This window comes from Podarcis melisellensis, assembly GCF_964234715.1.
Source record: "Podarcis melisellensis genome assembly, chromosome: 16".
NCBI lineage: Eukaryota > Metazoa > Chordata > Lepidosauria > Squamata > Lacertidae > Podarcis > Podarcis melisellensis.
In genome coordinates, this window is record NC_138533.1 from 30,247,112 (window position 1) to 30,273,588 (window position 26,477).

General features: G+C 46.0%; 1 protein-coding gene across 13 annotated transcripts in view; it reads right to left on the minus strand.

Moving 5' to 3' along the window:
* The window catches only part of ARVCF (ARVCF delta catenin family member), a 601,392-nt gene that overhangs the window by 66,962 nt on the left and 507,953 nt on the right, over positions 1–26,477 (minus strand). For 10 of the 13 annotated variants that reach the window (XM_081893277.1, XM_081893282.1, XM_081893281.1 and 7 more), the window contains 4 exons: positions 20,477–20,594; positions 17,064–17,235; positions 14,089–14,106; positions 8,827–8,898 (listed from right to left, as the gene is read on the minus strand). In XM_081893277.1, coding sequence (XP_081749403.1) covers positions 8,827–8,898; positions 14,089–14,106; positions 17,064–17,235; positions 20,477–20,594 — 380 coding nt within the window. The remainder of the gene's footprint in view (positions 1–8,826; positions 8,899–14,088; positions 14,107–17,063; positions 17,236–20,476; positions 20,595–26,477) is intronic. The other 3 variants (XM_081893286.1, XM_081893287.1, XM_081893288.1) reach the window with 1 other exon arrangement.

Below are 26,477 nucleotides of genomic sequence, written 5' to 3' on the forward strand. Positions count from 1 at the left end.
TTAAAATATCCTGGAGCACTACATGCTTTGAGATTGCCAGGCAGCAATCCAGATCTTCCTTCCCTTTGTGTCTCGCGAAAGAGAGACAAAAGTTCATCTTTCGGTTTGTTTCAAACTCAGTGCTCGGAACGAATGGTGCTTTAAACCCAGAATTGTTTAAACGGCACATATCACTGCCTATTAGACAAAAGACCCTTGTGATTAAAGTCCCGTGGAGAACAGTTTGACTTTCCGGGGCGAGAAAAGGACGTGCGCCGATTCCAGTTCCCCAAGGTCGTCATGAACATTAGATCGGCTCAACTTAACTACCTCTTTTATTTGAGGACTTTACAAGAGGACCGGATCGAAGCTTCTCAGCTCAAAGAGTGCAGCTTTAATAAGAGAAGGCGGTTCAAACGGAGCTGGGTTTTCACAGGCCCTACTACTTGCATACCTGCCAAGACATGACATCTCTGGAGGAGCCATTCAGAGAGGGAAGAGAAAGACAATAGCGTCCTTGCAGTGGAGATGGTTGGTGTTCATTGGGAGTGGGGCAGCGTAAGGCAGGAGGCTAACACTAGGTGGCGCCAGAGCCAATGATAGGCAGAGCCAACTAATTCTAGTTTTGTCCTCATCCTTCTCCCTACTGAGTTCTACAATGGGAACACTGAAATAAAGGAGGAGAAAGGTGATGGACAGGAGAAACCCCCTGGATTGGTTGTAACTAAAGAAGAAGACAGGTAGGTAGGTTGAGGGCAAGCTCATCTTGAGGGGAAACATTCCAGTTTCATGCTTTTTCAATTTTTGCAACATAGTTCTCAGCTTGCAATACAGTTCTCAGATCTGGAACCATATTTTAAGGGCTTAGCAAATGCACATTTTAGAATTAAATAGGTTTAGAAATGCATAGGTTGAGATCTTTAGTTACCAGTTCATTTCCGGGCCGAATTCAAGATGAAAAGGCATTCTCTTACATCTCAGATACAGTGGTACCTCGGGTTAAGTACTTAATTCGTTCCAGAGGTCCGTACTTAACCTGAAACTGTTCTTAACCTGAAGCACCACTTTAGCTAATGGGGCCTCCTGCTGCTGCCGAGCCGCCGGAGCACGATTTCTGTTCTCATCCTGAAGCAACGTTCTTAACCTGAAGCAGTATTTCTGGGTTAGCGGAGTGTGTAACCTGAAGCGTATGTAACCTGAAGCGTATATAACCTGAGGTATCTCAGAGGCTGCCTCCTTCCCTACAGACTGTCTTGGGCGTGATCAGCAGAAAGGGAAGTTTTTTAGCCCTCAGAAGTTTGAGATGTAGGTTGTAATAATAAGAAGGAGGAGGAGGAGGAGGAGGAGGAGTAAATGGCAGCAGCTGAGTTGTATTTTTTTGGAAACTGAAAGCTGGTGCAGTTCTTTCAGCACTAGAGGGGAGCACATTCTGCTTAACAACCTGGTCACTGCATTCTGAATTGATTGTAGCCTACAAATGCTTTTCAAGGGCAGCTCAATGTAGAGCAGTTAAGCTTAATCAAACTGTATCTTAATTGAGGTTCCCACAGGCCAGGTTCAAATTGCCTGGGACGATTTTGCATTGCTCAGCCTGGCTGCTGTGTAATTAGCAGCTGTCAGTCCCAGCAAAGATATGGGCCATTCTTTAATCGGTGCGCAAGTCGCAAATGTGAGCTTCTACATTCCTCAGATGTGATGCAGTTTAGTGGCGAGAGAGAGCCAGGGATTCTGCGCATGCTCAGAAGCACTCTCCTGTGTTATATTCTTTCTCGCATTCTAGGGTTTGAAATCTTGGCATTCAAAATAGACTTCCTGGGACTGATTCAGGGCATACCATTTTAATAGCTAGGGACTAGGAATGCTTGAGGAATTTATTCTTCGCTAGTTTCAAAAAATAACAGGCCTGATCTTCACCTCCTGGGCTAATGCACAGATCAGGACAAAGTTATTCTTACCATATAATCAAAGAATCATAGAATCATAGAGTTGGAAGAGACCACAAGGGCCATCGAGTCCAACCCCCTGCCAAGCAGGAAACACCATCAGAGCACTCCTGACATATGGTTGTCAAGCCTCTGCTTAAAGACCTCCAAAGAAGGAGAATCCACCACACTCCTTGGCAGCAAATTCCACTGTCGAACAGCTCTTACTGTCAGGAAGTTCTTCCTAATGTTTAGGTGGAATCTTCTTTCTTGTAGTTTGGATCCATTGCTCCGTGTCCGCTTCTCTGGAGCAGCAGAAAACAACCTTTCTCCCTCCTCTGTGTGACATCCTTTTATATATTTGAACGTGGCTATCATATCACCCCTTAACCTCCTCTTCTCCAGGCTAAACATGCCCAGCTCCCTTAGCCGTTCCTCATAAGGCATCGTTTCCAGGCCTTTGACCATTTTGGTTGCCCCCCTCTGGACACGTTCCAGTTTGTCAGTGTCCTGACAATTGCAGAGTTGGAGGGGATCCTGAGGGTCATTTAGTCCAACCCCCCGAATTGCAGGAATCCTACCCACAGCCATCCTTGGTGGGCTTGAAACTCCAACCTTCTGGTTAATAGCCAGACGCACTGACCCATTGCGCCACAGGAGGGCACTTAGCTCCAGGTTTCACCCTTCTCCAAATTTTGTGAGGGAGGTTTTAGCTCAAAAGCAAAGCAAAATCCATATGAAAACGCATGTTTAGACATGTGTACTTAGATGGAGGGTGGACATTTAGAAATGCACACTTTGCTCAAAAAAAAATTGCAAAGTAAAGGTAAAGGGTCCCCTGACCATTGGGTCCAGTCGTGGCCGACTCTGGGGTTGCAGCGCTCATCTCGCTTTATTGGCCGAGGGAGCCGGCGTACAGCTTCCGGGTCATGTCGCCAGCATGACTAAGCCACTTCTGGCAAACCAGAGCAGCGCACGGAAACGCCGTTTACCTTCCCGCCGGAGCGGTACCTATTTATCTACTTGCACTTTGACGTGCTTTCGAACTGCTAGGTTGGCAGGAGCAGGGACTGAGCAACAGGATCTCACCCCGTGGCGGGGATTCGAACCGCCAACCTTCTGATCAGCAAGTCCTAGACTCTGTGGCTTAACCCACAGCGCCACCCGCATCCCTATGCATGTTTAGACATGTGTACTTAGATGGAGGGTGGACATTTAGAAATGCACATTTTGCTCAAAAACCTGTATTTAAATGGAGGTGTTTGTGTAGATTTCTTAAAAATAACAACAAAACAACAACACTTCAGTAGAGCATCAAGGTCCTGGGACATGGTCCTTCGCCATGATTCAATTAAGCAGTCCATGAATAAAGATCAACAAACAGAAGCTGAAACATACAAGATCAGAAGGGGCAGCTACAAAGAAGGCCCTGTCTTGTGTTCTAATCCGCTGTACCTCTTAAAAATGTGGAAAGCAAAGCAATCTTAAATGATGGCCAGAATCAAGGGCAGAATCATTTCAAGCTTTGCATGAGCCATTCTGCAGTGCCATTTGCTAAATAAAAATAAAAATGCAGAACCTAAAATAGGCTTTCATTTGAAAGAGATCAATCTACAATTATTCATTTTTTTAAAAAAAGGAAAAACCCTACCTTATGTCACTCAAATCAAATTCATGTGATTATTAAGACCTTTTTGGTCTTGGCAGCTGATCTCATCAGAACCAATTAAAGCTCCGTGCCACGGATCTGACCTTTGAGGCAAAGACTTTGAAAATGGCCGTTCTGCTTATCTCACCTAATAATTCCAAATTGCTGCACTCTCATTATAACGTTAAGTAACTATGTAGGCCGGCTGCTTTGGCCAGATACCTGCTTTGAAGAAGAAAAGGAACTGAAGAGCTAGCTAAAATCCAAAATCCACATTAGGGCAATTCCTTTATTAGACCTTGATTGCTATTCTCCAGAACTGTCCATCAGGCTAACTGGTAAACAAAAACATGTGTCTTACTCATAAGAATGGATGAATTTTAAAAGATAGGTTTCCACTGCACACACCCCAAAAAGGGGGAACCAAGAGTAATACAGTGGTACCTCCAGTTGCAGACGGGATCCGTTCCAGATCCGAAATTTTTCCATATCCCGAAATTTCCGCAACCAGAGGTGTCACTTCTGCGCACGTGCGAGCAGCAAAACCCAGAAGAATACTTCTCTGTTTGCCACTTTTGCAACCTGACGTTTACGTTACCCGAGGGTAACATAAGCTGAGGGTCTACTGTATGTATGTCCTTCCCATCAGTCTTATCTGCAACCGAAAGTATGCAAAGCAACTACAGTGGTACCTCGGGTTACATATGCTTCAGGTTACATATGCTTCAGGTTACAGACTCTGCTAACCCAGAAATAGTGCTTCAGGTTAAGAAATTTGCTTCAGGGTGAGAACAGAAATCGTGCTCCGGTGGCCCGGCAGCAGCAGGAGGCCCCATTAGCTAAAGTGGTGCTTCAGGTTAAGAACAGTTTCAGGTTAAGTACGGACCTCCGGAACGAATTAAGTACCTAACCTGAGGGACCACTATAATTGGAGCCTCATTTGAATGTTAGCTCTCACCCCTTACTCTCCAGTTTAAGACTGTAATTAAATATTGACTCCCTCCAGGGTTCCAGCCATTCCTCCTCTAGCCCAGCAGATTATCTAGCACAGAATAACAAGCATTAAAACCAAGTATATAAAACAATGGAACAAAATAGCCCCAACACACTCACCCACCAATAACCATAAAAACAATGGATCTTAGATCAACACCGTAAAATAGGCCAGAAGTCATATCTCGGTACAATGCAATTTAACAGCCCGAAAGGAGCATTCCACAAACAGCGAGTCATTACCGAAATCGCCCATAGCACCTCCCTCAGAGGAGATACCTGGCATCAGGGGTGCCAACTTGAATAAAATATGGGAGGCTGGGGCTGGTAAGCCCCGCCCTGCATGATCAATCACATGACACAATGCTCACACGTCATTTGAATTGCAATGCCCAACAACTGGGGGGCGGGGCGGCCACCTCAAATATTTCCATCTTTGTTATTTTATTCACCTAATATACATTCTTTACAACAGACAACTCCAAAATAAAATCATATATAGCAAAACCATACGTCTCATGTTTTCATTTACACTGATGTCCTCTCCGATACCTTTACCTGATATTTCTTGCTGCTTTCCTTATAGAATCTTTATGGAAAGTTAAATCTCTTAAATCCTATGCCAATCTTTAACAATTTCAAGTAATCCCTTCACCTCCCTCCCCCACAACCCAATACTTCCCTCGATCTTCTTTGCCTACTATTATTTTTGTTATTGTTGCGTTACTCACTTTATTTGTTATTCCATCCTTAGTATAATATTATCCTATCTCCTTGCACCTTTTAAACTATTGCATATTAATTTTTAAGCTCCGGCACTGACTTTTTTTCATGTATTCCTCAAATATTATATAGGGGGCCCTGAAAGAGAATCGAACCTGTAACCTTTGTGTTATCAGCACCAATCTCTAACCAACTTCTAATCAGAAGGGCTTCCAATTATGATCATAGACACTAAAGCCTTACTGGAAATTATTCAGAATGTATGAAGGTGTTCTAAATGTTTGCTGGATGTATGAAAAATATAAAGGGACATTTTATCATGCTTGGTGGGAAAAGCTAAGAAATGTCAGATACAAATACAAACATTGATGCAGAAGATTTTCAATGTGACCATTCAACCGAAAGCAGAATTTTTCCTGCTAGGAAATACAGGTGGATATACAATTAGAAACTGGAACATTATTTCGATACCTAATCACAGTGGCGAGACTTTTATATGCACAAAGATGGAAAGAGTCGCCATTTCCTACCTTGGAGGAATGGTAGTAACAATTTTTTGACTTAGCAGAGCTGGCAAAGTTGACGTGTTTAATCAGAGAAAAACCATTGTTGATATCTGCTAAAGATTGGAAACCCCTTATAGGCTTTTTGCGTGAAGAAGAAAATGAACTTATGATATCTGGGTTTGAGGATTGAAGAATATATTGGTTTGTAGAAAGTGAAATGTTGGGTGTTATCTTGAAGTGGATGCTTTGATCTATTTTCTCTATATAGCTGACAGAAGAAGGATCAGAAACTTTCATTTTTATTTTTCCGTGTTCCCTGCTCTCCTTTGTGTTTGCATTTTTATTTAGATTAGCTTCTTCTATCTTTGATTAAAATATATTGGATATTTAATATTAACCTTTGTATATTTTCTCTATGGGGGGGGGATAAAGCCACTTCCGAGATAGGGAGGAGGCGGGGTTGCGGGCTTCACGCCCCTCCCCACAATCGCGGGGGCTGGCTCCAGCCCACGCGATAACAGGGAATCCTCGGACGCGTCATACTCCAAGCCAGCCAATCGGCTGGCTCGGGGGGTGTGGCCTCGCCTACTTAGGTCTGGCGTGGCCAAGGGTCTCCCTCTTTCCCGCGCCGCAGTTGACCCGGTTTTCCCTCCCCTCCCACCCTTCAGGATAGGTTCTTTGACGTTGCTATGGGCTTCGGTTGGTCGCCGTCAAGGGGCCTGGTGGGAATTTTTCCAACTGGCAGATTGGCGCCAGCCACTTGGTTTTCGCCTACCTCGTAGCAAACTGTCACAACTCCACGGCATTGGCGGTTAGGCATTGGTGGGGGTACTGTTCTATTGTTATGCAGATGAAGGATTCCAGGGGGCGTGGCCTTGTCCTAAGCCTATGGAGGTGTGGGCCCACGGCACGCCCCCACGCGGGGGGAGGTCCTAGTTGACGTGCCTCAGCAGGACTCCTCCCACTGGTGGTTAACCCTCACCGGCTTTCAACCATGCAGGCTGAAGCCGGTTAGTTTTTAGGACCAATGTCTAAGGCCAATACTGCTCAATTTCTGTAATCAATAAAGTTGTGGCCTAATTTGAGCCATTAACTTGAATTCTTGTGTCCTGTGTCTTTATTTCTTGGGGGGAGGTGTTGGGAAATTTAAGCCCTTCTCATGAGAAGCTGGCAGCCATCCCAGGCACCCGGCTTGATTCCCTGTTGACCTCCCTGGCTGCATTCCCCAGCAAGCGCAGGCAATAAAATTGGATGGAATTGGATGAATGCTTTGGGCTCCCTGCAGTGGAAACTGCACCATAATAGTGAACGGGCAGCTACTCCACCAACCTCAGCAAGCCCCTACCTGCTTGCCTTCCCACTTACAGCTAATCCTGGGGGTAACCCTAGCTGTCAGCTTCCCGCTCCTTAGTCTCAGGGGCGCCCTCTTAGAACCCATCAAGGAGAAGAACAGGCACAGAGCCAGAATTTGTTGGCTTTGCTCTTCATTCACTCTGGCTCCCCCTACTGTTGGCCTTCCTGCCTTCTACCCTAGAAGCTCCAAAGGGCACCAGTCGGCACAACTTTTAAATCAGGCATCAAGAAATGCAGCTGTCTGTTCATCAAACCCTGATTGACACAAAGGCGGGCATTCTGTTTCTCTGCCTTACCAAGGGTGGATCTACACACAGGGGAAAAACACACACGCTATAAATAAGTCAGAAATTAAATCGTTATAACAAAAGAAAAAATCGCTATAGCAAAATCTTATTATTATTATTGCATTCCAGACCCATCTGGCGTTTGTAATACATTCAAAACATTGGGGTGGTTTTTTTTACTAATGTAGCTGAGTCCCAAAACACCTTCTTGTCAAGGAAGAAAACAGCTGCCTCCACTGGCCAGCATCTGTACTCCCCTCCAGAGAGGTTTGCCCCACTCTTTTTTTTTGGGGGGGGGGGGAGGGAAGCCTCAACATTTTGCAGCTTTTGCAACCCATCTCAAAGCACCTCCTTAGGAAGAAAAAAGCAGTACCGTATTTTTCTGTGTATAAAACACCCCCTATTTTGGGGGACTCAAAATTTAGAAAATGGGAGGGGATTCCCCCAAGTTGTTGAGCTTTTTGGGGGGAGGATTGCCCAAAGCTGTTGAGCTTTTTTTAGGGGGGATGGCTGAAAATCGCTCACCCACCAGACCGAAATGCCGCTTGTGCATGTCGCGAACGCCACCTATCCTCTGTTCCCTTGCTGACAAAAGCAGCAAATCGCCCACCAATTGCCACAGCGACAGCCAATCAACACCAGACCTTGCCACCAATAATCTCTGACTCGCAGCAACAACCAATCCCATGTCCCCACAATGCACTATCCATGTATAAGATGACCCCCAATTTTTAACATGGTTTTTGAATAAAAAATCTAGTCTTATACTGTACACGAAAAAGCACGGTATGTTTTAGCATGCACTTGTGATTCCATTTTGGCCACATGTAAAGCCTGTACTCAGAATGGCTTTGTTTGCCACGCTAACAAACCTTAAATTTTGTTATCTTTTCAACCCGTCAAACCCAAACAGAAGGAAGAACATACAGCTCGAACCACACATTGACCACGATGAGTGACAGAAGAAAAGCGGTGCCAAGTTAACAGTGGTACACAAACAGAACCCACCCTGGAGCTCCCCTTGGGTGATGTAAAGCAAAGACGGCATCTCCTCAATATTAAATTTAATTGTTAGATATGCATAAAATTTGTAACACCACACACACACACATGTTAGGCAATATTGTTAGAATCCTTTAAATCTGCTGTAGGAAACAGTGTGGAAAATGCACATTTTTTGCAAATGAAGACTTCAGCTCTCGTTATATCTTCTCCAAACCAATTCAATCAGAAAACAAAATAATAGACGGGAACACAACCGGCCGTTGAATGCTCATTTAATAGTGAAATTAAAGAAGCATGAAAGATAAGGATAAATGTGGCGTTTTTCAATCCCTCCGCAAGACCCCTCAAGAGCATGCTTCTTCCCTCGCCCCTTGCTGATCTTTGAAAAAGCACGCCCGCGAGCACATTACCTTTCGCTGACTCAGACCGCTTAGGTAAATCCAGTGTATCAAAGTTTCTGTCCACATCTCCGTTCTTCTTCCCTGTGCACGACACAGAAGAATGAGCAATGAAAGGAATCAGCAGCACACCAATAAACCTGAATCAGTCACTGTTGCGTTCAGAGAAGAGGACAAATGGGGCACAAAGCCCAACATTACACAACATCATCACATGCGTGCACCATTTGCAAGAGAGTTCCAGGCATGCAAGGAAACATTTGTCATGGCTTCACATTCCAAGGTAATAAACACATATTTTTTTATGTACTGGTTAGTGAGACTTGTTGCAATGTCAACCACCAGGCCTAATCCTGAATTTGTTTCACTTCTTTATTTATTTTAAAAGTTATTTATTCGTCCTTTTTTCTCTCTTTTTTTTTAAAAAAACCCTGCCCTTCCTTCCAAAAAGTAACCCAGGTGGCAAACACACCACCAACAAAACAATAAAAACATCTAAAAACAAAAGGCCGCAGCGAAAAGCAAAACAACTATTCAGGGAATCAGTGGCCATTATCTGGGCCTCAAAGAGTTAGTGGGGGGAACTGACATCTTCTAAGGGGGACTTCCCCAAATATTTTTGCTACCAGAAGAAAAAACTAAACATTACCTCTTATTCCGCTTAAATAACATGATATACATAGAAAAATGCAACCAGGTTCCCCAAAACATTCCCAGAGTACAGGTCAAGTGTTTTTAAATGTGCATTGGTAAACTTTTTATTCGCAAGAGCAAAGTTTTAAATCTGAAATGGACAAATGTCAATGTGCAGGTCTGATCAAATTCAAGGGCATGTTTACACTATAAACATAAGCCAGTTTCAAACTGGCTCAGTTGTCGTTGCCTCTAATACATGGGAAGGACATGCTTTGGGGAGAATTCTGGTAGAGATCTTTGACCAAAATATCTCATGGCCCAATGTTAAACATCTAATGTGGGGGGAAGAATGGGGTTCATCTTCATGCTTTCATGATGTCCCTGATATATTTTCATGATTATTAATAGTTTATTGCATTGATATCCTGCCTTTTTGTCTGCCATGGAAACAGGAGGTCTGATCATAGTTTTTCAATATTTCATACACTTTAGCTGTTGGGTTTCAAGACCCGTTAAATCCAACCATCACTTTTTTAACCAGACAACTTGGCTAACAGAGTTTGTTTGTGTCTGTCGACAGAACAGGCTCAATGTCAAAACCAAAGTCGCTTCCCCACCCAACTGGCCTCTTTTATTCGCTTTTTGACAAAAACTTGGCTAGGGTCAATGATAGCAATCTGAAGAAGATTCCCAGATCCTTCATTCTTATTTGTTTTTGTTTCTTTTAGACCACTCAAAACAAGACAGGAGCACCCTGCTTTGGGAGACAAACAGAACAGCAAAGAGGCAAGATGTCAGCTGTTGGGACAGAACGCCACTATTTTATTTTATTTTCTGATGACAGCTAAGCCCATATGCTTCTCTAAGAAGAGGACTCTTAACTTGTCACTTTGGAAATGACAAGAATTTATGGCAGAAGGCAAGAGAGGGAAAGAGAGAAGGAAAGGGAGAACGTATAATGCAAAAGTAGAGAACATTACACCCCCCCCTGAAGCACACACTCTGTTTTCTCCACAAAACACTGCCTGGTCTTACTGCCCTGCAGATCCCTATGCTCTTTTTCTCTGCTTCAACACCTGCCCTGTTTTAACTCCCATGACAATGCCTTTGCTCCCTGTTAAGGGTGTGCATGATGAGGAAGCATTGATTTCCATTCCAACCCATGCTGATTGCATGCAGTGCTGTTTCTGTTCTGCTGCATTTGGCTTTCAGCAAAAGCTACGCTGTCCACTTGGGTGGAATTTTACATAGTTAATTGCAGGGGGTGGAGAATCTGTGGGACGCCAGATGTTGCCACCACCCCTGGCCTTTGGCCATGCAGGCTGATGGGAACTGCAAGTCAAGCAACACCCAGAAGACCACAGATATCCCTTCCTTGTGCTCTACTGCCGGTAAATGTACAGCAGCACTAGGATGGGCTTAATGTCCCATCCAGTCTTGGTCTTCAGCTGGGGCCTGATCCCAGCAGCTGGAGAGCAGAGCGACATAGCTGGAATGCAGGTGCAGGCAATAAGTGATGATGTGGGGCAGGAGTCCAGGGCCCCCACTCAGCAGAATGAGCAGAAGGGTCACCCAAAGGCAGCTGGACTTGCTCACCACATACTGAAGCAAGCAAAATGGTACACATTACTAAGGGGGTGGGACGTGGAGAAGAGAAGACAATTTGAAGTAAGTGAAGACCACCACCCCATAAGACCATTTGATCCAGGATTTAAAATTACCTAACTCAGGGGTAGGGAACCTCAGGCCTATGGGCCAAACACCTCCAGGTCTCTATACCTGGCGCTTGAGTTTCGCCATAAGCCACACTCCTTACCACCCCTCTGTGAGTGTTCTAGCCTGTAGGGAATCCCTTCTGGAATGGGAATATTGCCTTTTCAATGGACATGTGCAGCTGTGCTGAGGCAGTGTGTGCGCAGTGGTGTAGCATGGGGGGCAGAGAGCCGGTTGCCCCCAGGCGCAAAATGGTTAGGTGTGCAAAATTTCAACACCTGGTGCTGCCTCAATACCACTGCACACTTCTGTTGAAAATGACTTCTCCATGCGGACTAGGAAGTGACCTCTCCAGACAATAGAATGCCTGTTCTTTTCTTATCTCTGTCCTGGGTGATGCAGACGCCGTTAGGCAATTGAATGCGCATGCGTACTTCATCCGTTTCCCAACCACTACTCTGTGTGGCCCCGGGCACTGGCAAACCACGCTATGCCACTACGTGTAGAACCAAGTGACTTTTGTGTGGTTGAAATCTAGCCTAATGTACACAAGGAAGGTTCACACCCATTGCGCCATCCATGTTTCCCTCAGGCCCCACCCACCCGTGGAAAGTTGTCCATGAGGGAATAAGGCCCTCAGCAAGATAAAGGCTCCTCACCCCTGACCTAACTGCACCTCAGGATGTAGTATTTTGGGAGAAGACCAACATATCAGCAGCCTTAGAGGCTTTTAAATTCCTGAGGAAAAGTTTAGGGAAATCCAGGGCTGTTCTCTCTCCCCCTGCCCTGGATTTACCTCAGAGTTCAGCAATGGCAGGTCTACAATGTGGCACTCAGCAGCTGTCAGGAGTTCTGGCACATCAGATTTGTCTTTACAGCGTATCCTTTCCCTCCTCTTCACTCCTCTCGTTCTCCCGCCATCAAGTGGCGTCTGACAACACCCAGGGGCCCCGTCCCAAAGGGGACAGAGGTATATTTTCAGACGAGAAGCGCTGCTCAAGCCCTCAGCAGAAGAAAGACAGCTTTTAAGATGGCAGCTGACAGGCCTGCTTTATGGGAGTTGGCTATCAGAGCTGGCAAAGACCTTGGGGACAGGAAGGGCTGCCTGACAGGAAACTTGCTTGTATAATAAACGATTTGCAATCTCTCAAGCCGTGAAATTAAAAGCTTCTTGAGCGCCATATTTTCTGAAACAGGGGGCTGTCAAGTGCATCTGATTCCCAGCATATAAACAATCGCCATACTTTCATTATCCCCTGCTCTGGCCACTGAGAAAAGACGAGAAAGGCTGAATTCACAAATGAAGTTCTAACCTTTTAGTAGTAAAACAAAACCTTTCCAACCAAGAAATCCAGAAAAAGGCAGTAGCTCTGATTTTCGCATTGAGATATACATGCTCACGGAGAAACCTGTGGCCCTCAAGATGTTGTAAAAACTACTGACCACTGACCACGCTAGCTGTGGCTGATGGGAACTGGAGTCCCACAACATCTGGAGGGCCACATGACTGGAATCTAACAGGATGACAAGGTGACCACTACACAGAAGCTGGAGGAATGGCTTCAACATCTGGGTGCATCCCAAACCAATGGATGGCACCAAGAACACAAGGAGACCCTGGCTTCATTAGGCCAGTGCCCCATCTCACAGTGACCAGTCAGATGCCCACAGGAAGCATGCAACCAGGAGCTGATTCTGCCTACCACATGGACCGCTCCCATGTCAGCATTTCACAACAGCTGGTACTGGCAGAAAAACTCCCCACCCCACTAGTGATGGGGAACTATGTGGAGTGTGGGTTCAAGTTTTGGGAGGGCATGCATGCAAAAGGATACTGAGGCCATTTCCTACCTTGTGCTTCCCAACCCCATGCCCTATGTCAGGGCTGGGAAGCTTTGGGCTAGGCCAAATGTGCCCTCCAGGCCTCCGTACCTGTCCCAGGGCACTGACAGGCCAAGGCCAGCTTCTGGACTGGATCTAAGTAACAAGTCAGATGGGTTTGGAGGCAGAGGTGTAGTAGCCCAGACCAATTACTATTTCTGTCATAGTTTTTTTTTGTCTCCAGCATCCTAGAGCCATCCAGTCAGTATGAAAGGGGAGCTTTTTAGCCACTGAGAAGGAGTATTGCCACACTTTGTGTTGATCGGAGTCCATCAGCGTAAAATGAAGTGAGCTAACCATTGAGGATTGGCTCCTAGGGTCACACTGGAGAAGTTTCGTGGGAAGAATCTCAAGGAGGACTTGTGCTGAATGCTCCAAAACTAATAAGCATTTATAGGAACACTGAAAACACAAGGCACTTCAGTTTCGAGAGAATGGCATGCTAGTTGTTATGTACAATGGAAATTCAAGGAAAACACATCTTAAGTCACTCTGAAATAAGATATCGGAGCACTCCAAATCATTTGCCCATGTAGTGCACAGAAAATCTAGCTGAAAGGCAGCTTTCCAGTCCTGGCATAGGGCATAGGGTTGGGAGATCTGTAATGATCATTGCAATGGATTCTCAGCTATTATTATTGGAGAATTAGAAGATTATTGAGGGGGTATGGATGTGACTATCCTGGAGGGGCCCTGAATTTCTGGATTTGCCACTACACTACTGCTTGGAAGAAGCAGAGTCCCACTTGCCCTAATGGACTGGCCACGGGAAGGTCTTCTAAGAGTAGCTCTCCTCCATATCACACTAGAAGAAGAGTAACTCAAAGCTGTTGCTGTAGATTGCAAATCATAGCAATTTGCAATCTACAGCAACAGAAGCAAACAAGTGGGATATAGGGCACCATAGCAGCAACACACCTTGGGAACCGGGGAGGGGCGGCGGGGCGGAGCCAACCTCTGCTCCCAGTTTCCGCCTCTGTATATACGGGAAGAGGAAAGGGGAAAGGACAGCGAAGTCAGAGAAGAAATGTAGAAAAGACTCACCTTGATTGAACCACTCCTCTAATAACCACAAAAGCAGCCAAAGAAGAAAAAAGAAACAAACGTTTTCAAGAGGAAAGCGAGAGGGGGGAAAACAGACGAACAATCAGTTGCAGGATTTTCACAGAACAGGTTCAAAACCCGAGAGCTACAGGTAAATAGCAACTCTGAATTCCTGAAGAGGAAAACACACACACACTTGCACCCATAGTGTATACCACACTCGTTACTTGCAAAAAAAGGAGAGTCCACTTTTCTCTGTTTGATTTTGAGAGCCAGTGTGGTGTAGTGGTTAAGAGCGGTAGTCTCATAATCTGGTGAACCGAGTTCGCTTCCCCGCTCCTCCACATGCAGCTGCTGGGTGACCTTGGGCCAGTCACACTTCTCTGAAGTCTCTCAGCCCCACTCACCTCACAGACTGTTTGTTGTGGGGGAGGAAGGGAAAGGAGAATGTTAGCCGCTTTGAGACTCCTTTGGGTAGTGATAAAGCGGGATATTAAATCCAAACTCTTCTTCTTCTTCTACAAACATCAAAAAGAGCTTGGGTGGGGTGGGGTGGGGTGGGGTGGGGTTGAAGTAGGCTAAGCTCCTATGCCAAGGAAAGCCAGCATGGTGCACCCTGGATGTGATTGTGCTACAGTTCCCAACAGCCCTAGCAAGTATGACCCAACAAACAGGATTGACAGGAGTTCTGGTGCAGCAAGTTATGGAGGGCACCAGCAGCAGAACAAGAACAAATATATCACTCAGTGACTTTAACCCTCTCCTGTCCTCTCCTCTCCGTTTTTGCAGTGAATTGTTTCGTTGAGTCAAAGGAGAGACTTGTGATAGTGGTTAGTGGCCGAGAATTGGAGATTCTGGAGTGGTTGCATGAATGGTGTGTTTGTAAAAAGGTAAAAGGTAAAGATAAAGGACCCCTGCATTGTTAAGTCCAGCCACAGGCAACTATGGGGTTGCGCCACTCATCTCACTTTCAGGCCAAGGGAGCCAGCGTTTGTCCACAGACAGCTTTCCGGGTCATGTGGCCAGCAGGACTAAACTGCTTCTGGCACAATGGGACATCGTGACGGAAGCCAGAGCGCACAGAAACGCCGTTTACCTTCCCGTCAAAGTGGTACCTATTTATCTATTTGCACTGGTGTGCTTTCAAACTGCTAGGTTGCCAGGAGCTGGGACAGAGCAACGGGAGCTCACTCCGTCGTGGGGATTTGAACTGCCAATCTTCCGATCAGCAAGCCCAAGAGGCTCAGTGGTTTAGACCACAGCGCCACCCGCATTTGTGCATACTGGTGGGTGCATGTGAGGTGTGAGAGTAGAATAGGAAGAGTTGTAATGGAATGAGCCGTAAGCACTGTACAATTTCAGTAGATGTAAGGCAGAATTTGGGGGTGACGTGTAGCGTTTCATGAGCCACAATGTGTTTTGGCAAGACAGAAGCAGGAAGGGATACGTGACTCTAAAGACGTTTCAAAATGCTCTGCTCTGTTGTCAGTTTTTAGGAATGTATTGTTTTGATCACAGTTTTATTTAATATTGCAATGCACTGCATTCTATCCTACTTTCTCAGTTGTGTTGTTGTACACAATTTATTTTGCTATTCTGCAGCCTGCTTAATCGGATTGCCTAAAATGTAGATCAATAAATTAAATAAAGAAATCAAATCATAAACCTACTGCTATATTGGGTACAACTCTAGGCTCTGTGTGAGCTCCAAACTGCAATCTGCTGCTTCCAATCCTGGTTTTCTGCCTTCGAATCTTCTCCAGCAGCTTCCCCCTCACCCTTTAACACAACTGTGCTCAAACGTACACACACACTCAGATTCCAATATACTCTCACACGACAGAAACAGAGTCAGTGGGTTAAAAGGCCCATGGATCAGAGATATGAAACAGCTGTTTACAAAGGTCAGGGTGACGGAAGGATGGAAATGCCTGGGTTTTACATACCAATGGATCTTTATTGTATAACATTCTTAACATTCGGTAGCCACCAGGCCTGTTCAGCACAGATTAGGTTAAAAGCTTGTGACGTACCAGAGACTGACCCTGATTTAGATGTGTAATGCAAACCACACCTCCCATTGTGCCTTTTCTCTTTCATTTAAAATGCTGGGCCAACCTGGTCCAACAGGTGTGCAGAGATTCCTGAGTGTTGGGTTACTGGGGCTTGCATGAGCCTCACCCCCCCCCACTCCCCAGCCTCTAGTTCATCATCTTCTATGCCATTATTCATTAAACCACTCATATCATAGTGCTGTTACACTAATCTATGGCCGAACGCACTCGGAATACAGGATACAGGTCTGGTCGCCTTGCTTCCAAACAGTTACTGAAGGAAAGGTTCAGAAAAGGAAAACCAAGATGATCAAGGGATTGGGGCGACTCCCTTAGGAGGAAAGGTTATGATACCTGGGACTTTTTAGTTTAGAAAAAAGGCAAGTAAGCGGGGGCATGATAGAGGTGAATAAGATTCACGGGTTGTCCCATGAAACTGACTCTTGGAAGGTTCAGAAGAAAGAGACAGAAGTGCCTCTTCAATCAGGGCAGGGCAGGGGGCAGCTCTACACACACACACACACACACACACACACCCAGGATCCAAGTTCAAAAGGCTGGCCCTCGGACAAGCTGGGTTGTACGATGTGAACACAAGGATTTTGTTTCTGGCTTTCAGTTATGGCTGGTACCCACTGGTAGGGCAGGAGGCAGGGAGGTGAACAGCAGGTGGCGCCAGAGCCAATGAGAGGCTGAGCCAACCAATTCTCGTTTTGCACACAGCCTTCTCCCTGCTGAGTTCTGAAGGGGCAACATTGAGAAGGAAGGAGGAGGAAGAAGATGGCAAGTAAATGCCGCTCCTTGACTCATAAACAAGAAGGCAGTTGGGATTGGAGAACTCAAGAGTGAGGTTGGTGGGGATGTGCTCTGTTTGCCCCAATGGAGCAGCCGCCATTGCTTTAGGGTTGCAGCAACACAAACCTTTGGCCTTCTTTCCTCCAAAGCAGCCGGCGTCGTCCTTCTTCTTCTTCTGAGTTCCTCCCAGGCCTCCAAGTTGATTTGCTTCTAGCTCCTGGAATTTGTCCGCTCCCGGGACTTCTTTGTGGACGTGGTAAGAGAGGTTCCTCATGATGCACACACAGTTCTCCACAGACTGCGGCAAGGCGGTTGCCCAAAAGGGGAGGGGGGAGAGAGGAAAAGTCATCAGACTGGTAAGCAATTATCTTACACCACTGAAGATGCGAAAAACAAGCAGACATAGGAAATTGCTTAAACCAGGTGAGACTACAGTGGTACCTCAGGTTACATACGCTTCAGGTTACACACGCTTCAGGTTACAGACTCCCCTAACCCAGAAACAGTGCTTCAGGTTAAGAACTTTGCTTCAGGACAAGAACAGTAATTGTGCTTCGGTGGCGGCGCAGCGGCAGCAGGAGGCCCCATTAGCTAAAGTGGTGCTTCAGGTTAAGAACAGTTTCAGGTTAAGAACAGACCTCCGGAACAAATTAAGTACTTAACCTGAGGTACCACTGTATTTGCTCAGTATGGCGTATGCCAGCTGTTTTCCAACCTGGTACCTTCCAGAGGTTTTTGGACTGCAATTCCCATCAGCCACAGCAAATGTGGAATGGGGCTGAAGGGAGTTGTAGTCCAGAACATCTATAGGGCACCGGGTTGGAGAGGGTTGTGCCAGCATGACACAGTCAGTGGCTCTCAGGGAGAAATGGAGCAGTTCCCATCCTTAAATCTTCTTTTTTCTGTTTAGCAGGGGTGCCGGAAAATGAACCCGGGACCTTCTGTGTGAAAAACAGCTTCACTACAACCGAGTTCTGTTCCTTCCCCTGATAAAGAAAACCTCATCAAGGGAAGTCACTTGCAAATTTTTAAGCACCTTTTTTTTTTTTTGCTGCAGCTCAGTGATGGAAAACACACATTTTATGCAAGAGGCCCCCTAGGTTCAGTCTGCAGCTAATGAGTCTCTCGGGAGGCAGAAAGGCCACTGCCTCAGACTCCAGAGCGGGGTCATTCATCAGGGGCTTGGCAGGAGTCGAGGAAGAACAAAAAGAGCATCAAAATCCCATAGGGTACCCCCCACCCAGAAATGGGCTCCTCCACTCACCCACCCCATGCTACCAAATCTCCGCTGAATGCCCTAGCTAGGAAAAAGAGAGACTCAGCATGTTATGAGTCTTGTTCTTTCGGCACAGAGGCCAATGACCAACAACAGCCAGGGTTGGGACTGTAGCAGAGCATATACTTTGCATGCAGATGGTCCCAGCTTCAGCATGCATAGCTCCGTTGGTTATAGAGCATGGTGCCGATGATGCCAAGGTTGCAGGTTCAATCCCCGCGTGGGGCAGCTGCATATTTCTGCATTGCAGGGGTGGGGTTGGGCCAGGGTCTCGTACAATTCTATGGTTCTGTGATTCTAATTCCCCAGCATTGCTCAGCAGGGCTGGGAAAGACCTCTGTATGATACTGCAGAAAGCTGTTACCAGGGGTGAGGGGTGGGGTAGGTGGAAGCAATGCCAGATTTATGTATAAGCTAAACAAGCTATAGCTTAGGGCCCCATTCTCTTGGGGGCCCCCCAAAAAAATCTAAAGGAAAAAACCCTGGATGTACATTTCCAAAATATAAGATAAAATACAAATAAAATAAAACCTACATACAGCAACAGTGTTTTGTGTTGTGTAGGCTCCTATGATGGAAGTAATGGGCTCCGCCTGCTAGCCTGCTCCCTAAAATATCACTGGTTTGCTCATTTCTATATATAGGGTACCAACATTCTTCATGGATTGGTTGCATGGCAACATGTGCAAATGGCTTTAGATATCTATTAGGTCCTTAAATGGCCATATCACTGTCAATTTGCTGTTGACAAAGGACAGCTGGACAATACAGTGATACCTCAGGTTAAGAACTTAATTTGTTCTGGAGGTCCATTCTTAACCTGAAACTGTTCTTAACCTGAAGCACCACTTTAGCTAATGGAGTCTCCTGCTGCTGGTGTACCGCCAGAGCACGATTTCTATTCTCATCCTGAAGCAATTTCTTAACCAGGGGTACTATTTCTGGGTTAGCGGAGTCTGTAACCTGAAGCGTCTGTAACCCAAGGTACCACTGTATAAAGGGCCCCATTAATTTCAGTAGCTTAGGGCATCACCAAACCTAAATCCGGCCCTGGGTGGAAGCGCCTGCCAAACAACATGCCTGTCAACAACAGCTGTCCAGTATTCATCGGTGGTGGCTGGCGCCAATTGGGATGGGTGGGGTGGAAAGCAGGAAGCCCTACAGTAGATTGAGTCAGAACCAATGACTGACAGAGCCAACTCTTTCTAGTTTTCACAGAATCATAGAACTGTAGAGCTGAGAGTCATCTAGTCTTGCAACGCAGGAATCTCAATTGAAGCATCTGTAATGTCTCCCTGTTCCTCCCTGCAGAGCTCTACAAGGGCAACATGGAGACTAAGGAGGAGGAATAATAGAATCACAGAAATGTAGGGCTAGAAAGGGACCCCAAGGGCTGTTTAGTCTATCCCCCTGCAATGCAGGAACCCCAGCTCAAGAATCCACGACAGGTGGCCCTCTAACCTCTGCTTAGAGAACCCACCACCTTCCAAAATAGCCCGTTCCGCCGTCAAACAGGCTCTTGACGTCAGAAATCTCTTCCTAATGTTTAATCAGAATCTCCTTTCTTGTGATTTGAATCCACTGGATCGGGTAGAAGCAGGGCGAAGCTGATCGCCAGCACACACCCTGGACTGGTTGTAGTTGTAGTAGTAGTAGTAGTAGTAGTAATATTTATACCCCGGCCACTCTGGGTGGCTCCCAAGAGAATATTAAAAACACAATAAAACATCACACATTAAAAACTTCCCCAAACAGGGCTGCTTTCAGATGTCTTCTAAAAGTCAGATAGCTGTTTATTTCCTTGACATCTGATGGGAGGGCGTTCCACAGGGCGGGCACCACCACCGAGAAGGGCCTCTGCCTGGTTCCCTGTAACCTCACTTATCACAGTGAGGGAACCTCCAGAAGGCCCTCGGAGCTGGACCTCAGTGTCAGGGCTGAACGATGGGGGTGGAGACGCTCCTTCAGTATGGAGGAAGCCAGTATGTGGGGGCTGGCTGCAGGCAGACTGAGCTAGGTGGGTCAGTGGCCTCAATTCCTCCTAATGGACCAGCTTGCACTGAGATAAATGCTTTCCTCTAGTAGGCCTGGCTGCCTTTTAAGCATCTGTGAACACAAGCATCTTTCAAGCCAGCAGATGTTCCTAGCTAGACCTCGCCCCCTCACCTTCAATGCATCCTGTACTTCCCCCACATCAAGAAACCCACAGTTGCTTAAGCCACAGTGAGTGTCTATTCACACCAGCACCAGAGAGCAGAATCACCTTGTTATCCGTGTCTTTCTTGCCCACCGCAGACTGCAGGGCATGAAGGAGGGCGTCTACTAAGCCGTCACATTCCCGGAGCCTCCTGCGCGCTTCCGCTCCATCCGAACTGACATTCCTGCAAACGAGAGGTAGGCAAATGTTACAAGCCATAATCTCCACATAGCAAAATTAAGCCAAGCCCCCCACACCCTCCTGCGTCAATTACAGACATTAAGAACCTAATGATCTTGAATTAACCAAGACGCACAAAAAAGATCATCTTGCAAGCCAACAGGGAACCACAGCTTCTGTATTGAATGATAAGCAGAGCCTCAGCTTGCAGTTCTGCACCACACACAGGAGCTCTTGGCAGGGCTGGCCCACCCGTTGGACAAGGTGAGGAAACTGCCTTGGGCAGCAGAAACCACAGAGGTAGCAGATCCGGCCTCCGGGTGTAGATCTTCACTCCCTCCTTCTCCCTGACGTGTATCTTTATCCCCCCCCCCTCTCAAAGAAAACCCAAGAGAGAATCTTGAACAGTGGTGGTTCGATAAAAGTGACTCGCTGACTTGAGCAAGCTCAATCTAAGAGTAACCCCAGGAAGCTTTCGGGTTTGTTTTCATTTCGGCAGCATTTTAAATGGGAGTATATTTTTAATCCATGTTTTATGTCTGTGCCAACAAGCGTTTTCTTGTATTTGCAATGGCCTGTGGCTGAAAGCCATGAATATTTATTGGATAAGACGCAGCTTCCTATGTTCTCGTTCTGTAAAATTCCAGAGTTCCCCACCTGTCAAAATAAGTATAATAGCAAAAGTGTTTAACAGGTGGTTGTTGCAATGTTAAAGGCAAAAGACCCTCTATATATTGGCACAGTCTTCTCCAGACAGGTGACCTTCAGGTGGGTTGGAATACAATGCCTATCGGCCGGAAGCACCAACGCTTTGCTAACTGTGGTAGATGGAAGTTGTAGTCCAAACTTTGAGATTTGAGATTTACAGGATGTATGGCTCTAAAGGAAAACTTGTCCAAAATGATGTATAGATGGCACCTGACGCCAGTAAAGTTAGCTAAAATGTATAGAAAAAGAGAAAGAAAATGTTGGAAATGTAAAAAAGTAGATATGTGGTGGACCATATGTTTTCATATGTGGTGGACCTGTGACAAGGTTGAAAAATTTTGGGAATCAATTTATAATGAACTCAAAAAAATATTTAGGTATACTTTCCCCAAAAGACCGGAAGCGTGTCTATTAGGTGTAATAGGAATGGAAATCAAAATGGGAGACCAAAATCTGTTCATGTACACTACGGCCGCCGCAAGAACTCTCCTGGCCCAAAGATGGAAAACACAAGACATACCAACCATCCAGGAGTGGCAGGTGAAGTAGACAGAATATGCAGAATTTGCCAAATTGTCAGGGAGGATCCGGGACCAGGAAGACCAAAGATACCAAAATAATTGGAGTAAATTTATTGAATATTTAAAGGAGAATTGTAAAGAGGTCAAGACACTAGCAGGATTGACATAATACCTTCAATGTATAATATTACTATTGTGAGAATGATGTGCGCGATAGAAAGGGGTTAAATATACCAATTGCAGGGAGGGAGGGGAGTCGCGACTCGGCAGAGTCAAAGGGAATGTATGGTGTTATTACAATTTGTTGGAAATGAATATGTAAGGAAAACAATAAAAATTTACTTGGGGGAAAAAATTTACTTGTAGTCCAAACTGTCTGGATGGCACCAGCTTGGGAACGAATACATTAGCAGATAACCTTTTTTCAAAAGAAATAGCCATCTTGTTTCACTCGTTTCGAAAAGGAATCTATAGTTTGGATTATAAACCATAGCCTGAAATGGACGGTGGAAATCCATCATCAATAATAAACAGAAATCCACCACATAGTTAAGCACACTCATGTACCATTGAGTCTAAGCAGGCATAGGCAAACTCCGGCCCTCCAGATGTTTTGGGACTACAATTCCCATCATCCCTAGCTAACAGGACCAGTGGTCAGGGATGATGGGAACTGTAGTCCCAAACATCTGGAGGGTTTTCCGATGCCTGGTCTAACGGGAATGGTGGAATGCACCACATTCAGTTTCACATTTTTCCACAGTAAAATCTGGAGAAGGAGGAGAATAAGACATCATACAGTTGGATGGCCCTTGATCTAAACTGCACAGTGAAGCCTGCAGCTAAGGTTAAATTTTAGGCAGCCGAACCCAATTGTAGGAAGCATTTGGTTTGTGGGATTTTGAGTGTCCCCAGCCTTTAAAGCTGCTAGACCTCATGGTTGAAAAAATACATTTGAGACTGAGAATGCAAAAGCAGTACAGTGGTACCTCAGGTTACAGACGCTTCAGGTTACAGACTCCGCTAACCCAGAAATAATGCTTCAGGTTAAGAACTTTACTTCAGGATGAGAACAGAAATCGTGCTCCGGCGGCGCAGCGGAAGCAGGAGGCCCCATTAGGTAAAGTGGTGCTTCAGGTTAAGAACAGTTTCAGGTTAAGAACAGACCTCCGGAACGAATTAAGTACTTAACCCGAGGTACCACTGTAAAAGGGAGATGAGGAAGAAGGTGAAGGGAATGGAGGAACAATGAGTGGAAGTGATGTAATTCCTGGGTCAACGGAGCCGGGGTTCAAAGTAAGACAGTCAGCCCATCCTCTTTCTATTTAGCCAGATATCATCTCCACACACCAGCTAATTCTCTGGAATGATATTTGATACATGGCTGGCTTAACAACAGGTTGTGTGCTGTTCTGCCTGGAACCTGCATCCTGACAGGTAGTTCAGTCTGCTTTCGTATTGCACGTCAAGGCCCTGATCCCTCCCCCATTTGGTGAATAATAAGACACCAGTATTTTAGGTTAATGGGATAATTAAGGCCACAACTTCACTGGTTACAGAATGTGAGTGGTATTGGCTTAGGCATTGGAATTGAACCGACTCTATCTGACTCCTGCTTGCCATGCAGGTAGCCTAGTAAGGGTCAACCACTGGTAGGGGGATCCCTGTACATCAACTGAGAGCTCCCCTGGGGCCCCCGATGGGGTCGTGGCATGGCCCTAGCCCACCCCTGGACTTCAGACGACATCCACACCCCCAGATCCCTTTAACGGAATACCCTTAAAAAGGAGGGGCAGGTGATGGCCACAACCTCCCCTCCCATAAACCAGATTTTACCAATGCCTAACTGGCAAACCTTACAAAGCTGTGACAATTGCTATCATGCAGGTGAAAACCACATGGCTGGTGCCAATTTGCCAAGTGGAAAAATTCCTACCTGGGCCCCTCAACAGGCAACCAATAATAATAATAATAATAATTTATTTTTATACACCGCCCATTTGGCGGGGCTTCCCCAGCCACTTGGGGCAGCTTCCAACAAAATATTAAAATACAGTAATGCATCAAACATTTAAAGCTTCCGTAAACAGGGCTGCCTTCAGATGTCTTCTAAAAGGCTGCCTTCAGATGTCTTCTAAAAGTCTTTGACATCTGGTGGGAGGGCGTTCCACAGGGCGGGCGCCACTACCGAGAAGGCCCTCTGCCTGGTTCCCTGTAACTTGACTTCTCGCAGTGAGGGAACCAACTGCCAGAAGGCCCTCGGAGCTGGACCTAAGTGTCCAGGCAGAACGATGGGGGTGGAGATGCTTCTTCAGATATACTGGACTGAGGCCGTTTAGGGCTTTAAAGGTCCCTTTGAATTGTACTCCAAACGTCTGTAGCAAGGCCACGATGGCAAACACATGAAATAGGGTGGGAGGGTGGGAGATCCAATGAAGCGGAAGCAAGAAGGGAGAACCCCCCCCCCCCGGCTGCGCAGCTGTTTAAATACTGCAAGCCATGCACCCCGGTGGACCGGATTGGTCAGCCACAGGCGTGATGCGGCCGGGACTCCCTGTGATGTGGGCAGCATTGCCACACCCCCTGCTGAACACGGGGAGAGCACATGGCCTGCCTGCAACACCGCCCCCCCCCCGGGAAGGGGAGCGGCCCTCTCAGAAGCCAGCTGCACAGCTTAACATCAGCACTTGTGCAACTTTGAGGTTCTGCCGACTTGTTTGAGATAGCTGGGGCAGCGTGGTGTGTGTGTGTGTGTGTGTGTGTGTGTGTGTGTGTAGAGCCTTGTTTCCATTTATTTTTAACGCATCTTCAGGGAGCTCCCTAGTTCCTGTGCCAAACAACACAGAGACTGATATGGAAATGTCTTCTAGATATGTAGATCAAAGGAAATAAACCGCAGCGCTGCTTTATATTTCTCTTTAATCTTCCGGCACGGCATGTAGAAAGTCACACTGTGCCGCACAAGGGCCTTAGCGAGCGCTGGAAGATTCCTGAAAAGATCAGGAGGGACATGCTGTTACATCTAGGGCAGGGGTATGTGCTTGCAAGCTCACTTTTGGAGTGCCAATCCTCAAAAACAGAACCACAAGATGGAGATATCAGCCGTTGAGCGGCCATATCCCAGGGCCACCCTCTTCTTTACTTCCGACAAGTGAAATCCAAAGTTTGTTTGGAGCGAACTCCACACAACTGATCCAACCTCACTCAGTGTCGGTGGACTACAAATCCCATCATCCCTGATCATGAAATAGCCATGCAGACTGGCGCTGGCTAGCCCTGCTCTAGCTTATTCCCACATTTTCCGGGAGCGAATGCCACAGTTAAAAAACGCACTGCAAAAAGACATACTTGCTTCAACGCTCAATTTCAGTGGACGATCCTGAGCTCTAAACCAGGCATAGGCAAACTCCGGTCCTCCAAATGTTTGGGACTACAATTCCCATCACCCCTGACCACTGGTCCTGTTAGCTAGGGATGATGGGAACTGTAGTCCCGCACATCTGGAGGGCCAGAGTTTGCCTATGAGCAGTCTTTTGTCCAAGTCCTTCACACCAATCAAGCCAGTCCAACTTACAACAACGTTAACAGTGCACAGATTTCTGGTGAATAAAGGGTGTCGGGCCACAATGGTTAACTCGCAGTCTCAGCTAGCCATTTCTAATTGAGTGGAATGTGTTTAAAAACAACAACTATGTACTATCCAACATGGCACTCTCCAGATGTTGTCAGACTCCAACTCCCATCAGTCCCAGCCAGCATGGCCAATGGTCAGGGATGATGGGAGTTATAGTCCAACAACTTTTGAAGGAAGCTGTGCTGGCTACCAGTGTGCTACACTAAAATAGGGAACCAGGTCAGGCAATCAATTTTAAAAAGTTGAGCCCTTTATGAAATGGAAATTAGGGACCCGAATACTCTGATGACACCTTGAAGCTATTGCAGTAATAACAGTTGGAGATCCACCTACTAGTACCTTTAAGTAAAAATAGGAGGGTTTTTTTCGGGGGGGGGGGGTTAGTTAAAGCTCAGAGGGCGAGACCACAGCAATGAAAATGAACCACCTGGAGCAACATGTAATTTTTTTTTATTAAAAAAAGAAAACCCTTTTATTATACATTTTAATTCTCTTTCATTCTGAAGCACCCTTCATTTAAGGGAAACTGGGCAGAATTTTAATGAAGAAATGATCAGATTATTTCCCAAAGACAATTCCCGCCTCGCCAATTTCCTGCCATCTATTCCGAACAGAATTTTAAGTGGCTCATTTAGGGCAACTACACTTCTAACAGTGTCCATTTTGCAGGTATATTAATGCTCCGAGAATGCAAAGATGACACTGTCCTTTTTATTTTCTTACATTAGTAAGCATTAGCATTAATGTACTTTCTGACCGGATGACAAGGAAGAACACAGAGATCAGACTAGCAAAATTTGGCAATGATGAACCGCCCACATCTTATGCCGGACACAAACAGACTTTGCCCAGAGTTGGAGTGGATGGTGCAAGCAGTAATCTAAGTTGATCCATTTTATTTGGAGATGAAGAAAGGTTGTAGGGCATGGGACTTTTCAGTTTAGAGAACAGGCAAGCATAAGACAACATGATTTGTTGTTGTTTAGTCGTTTAGTCACGTCCAACTCTTCGTGACCCCATGGAC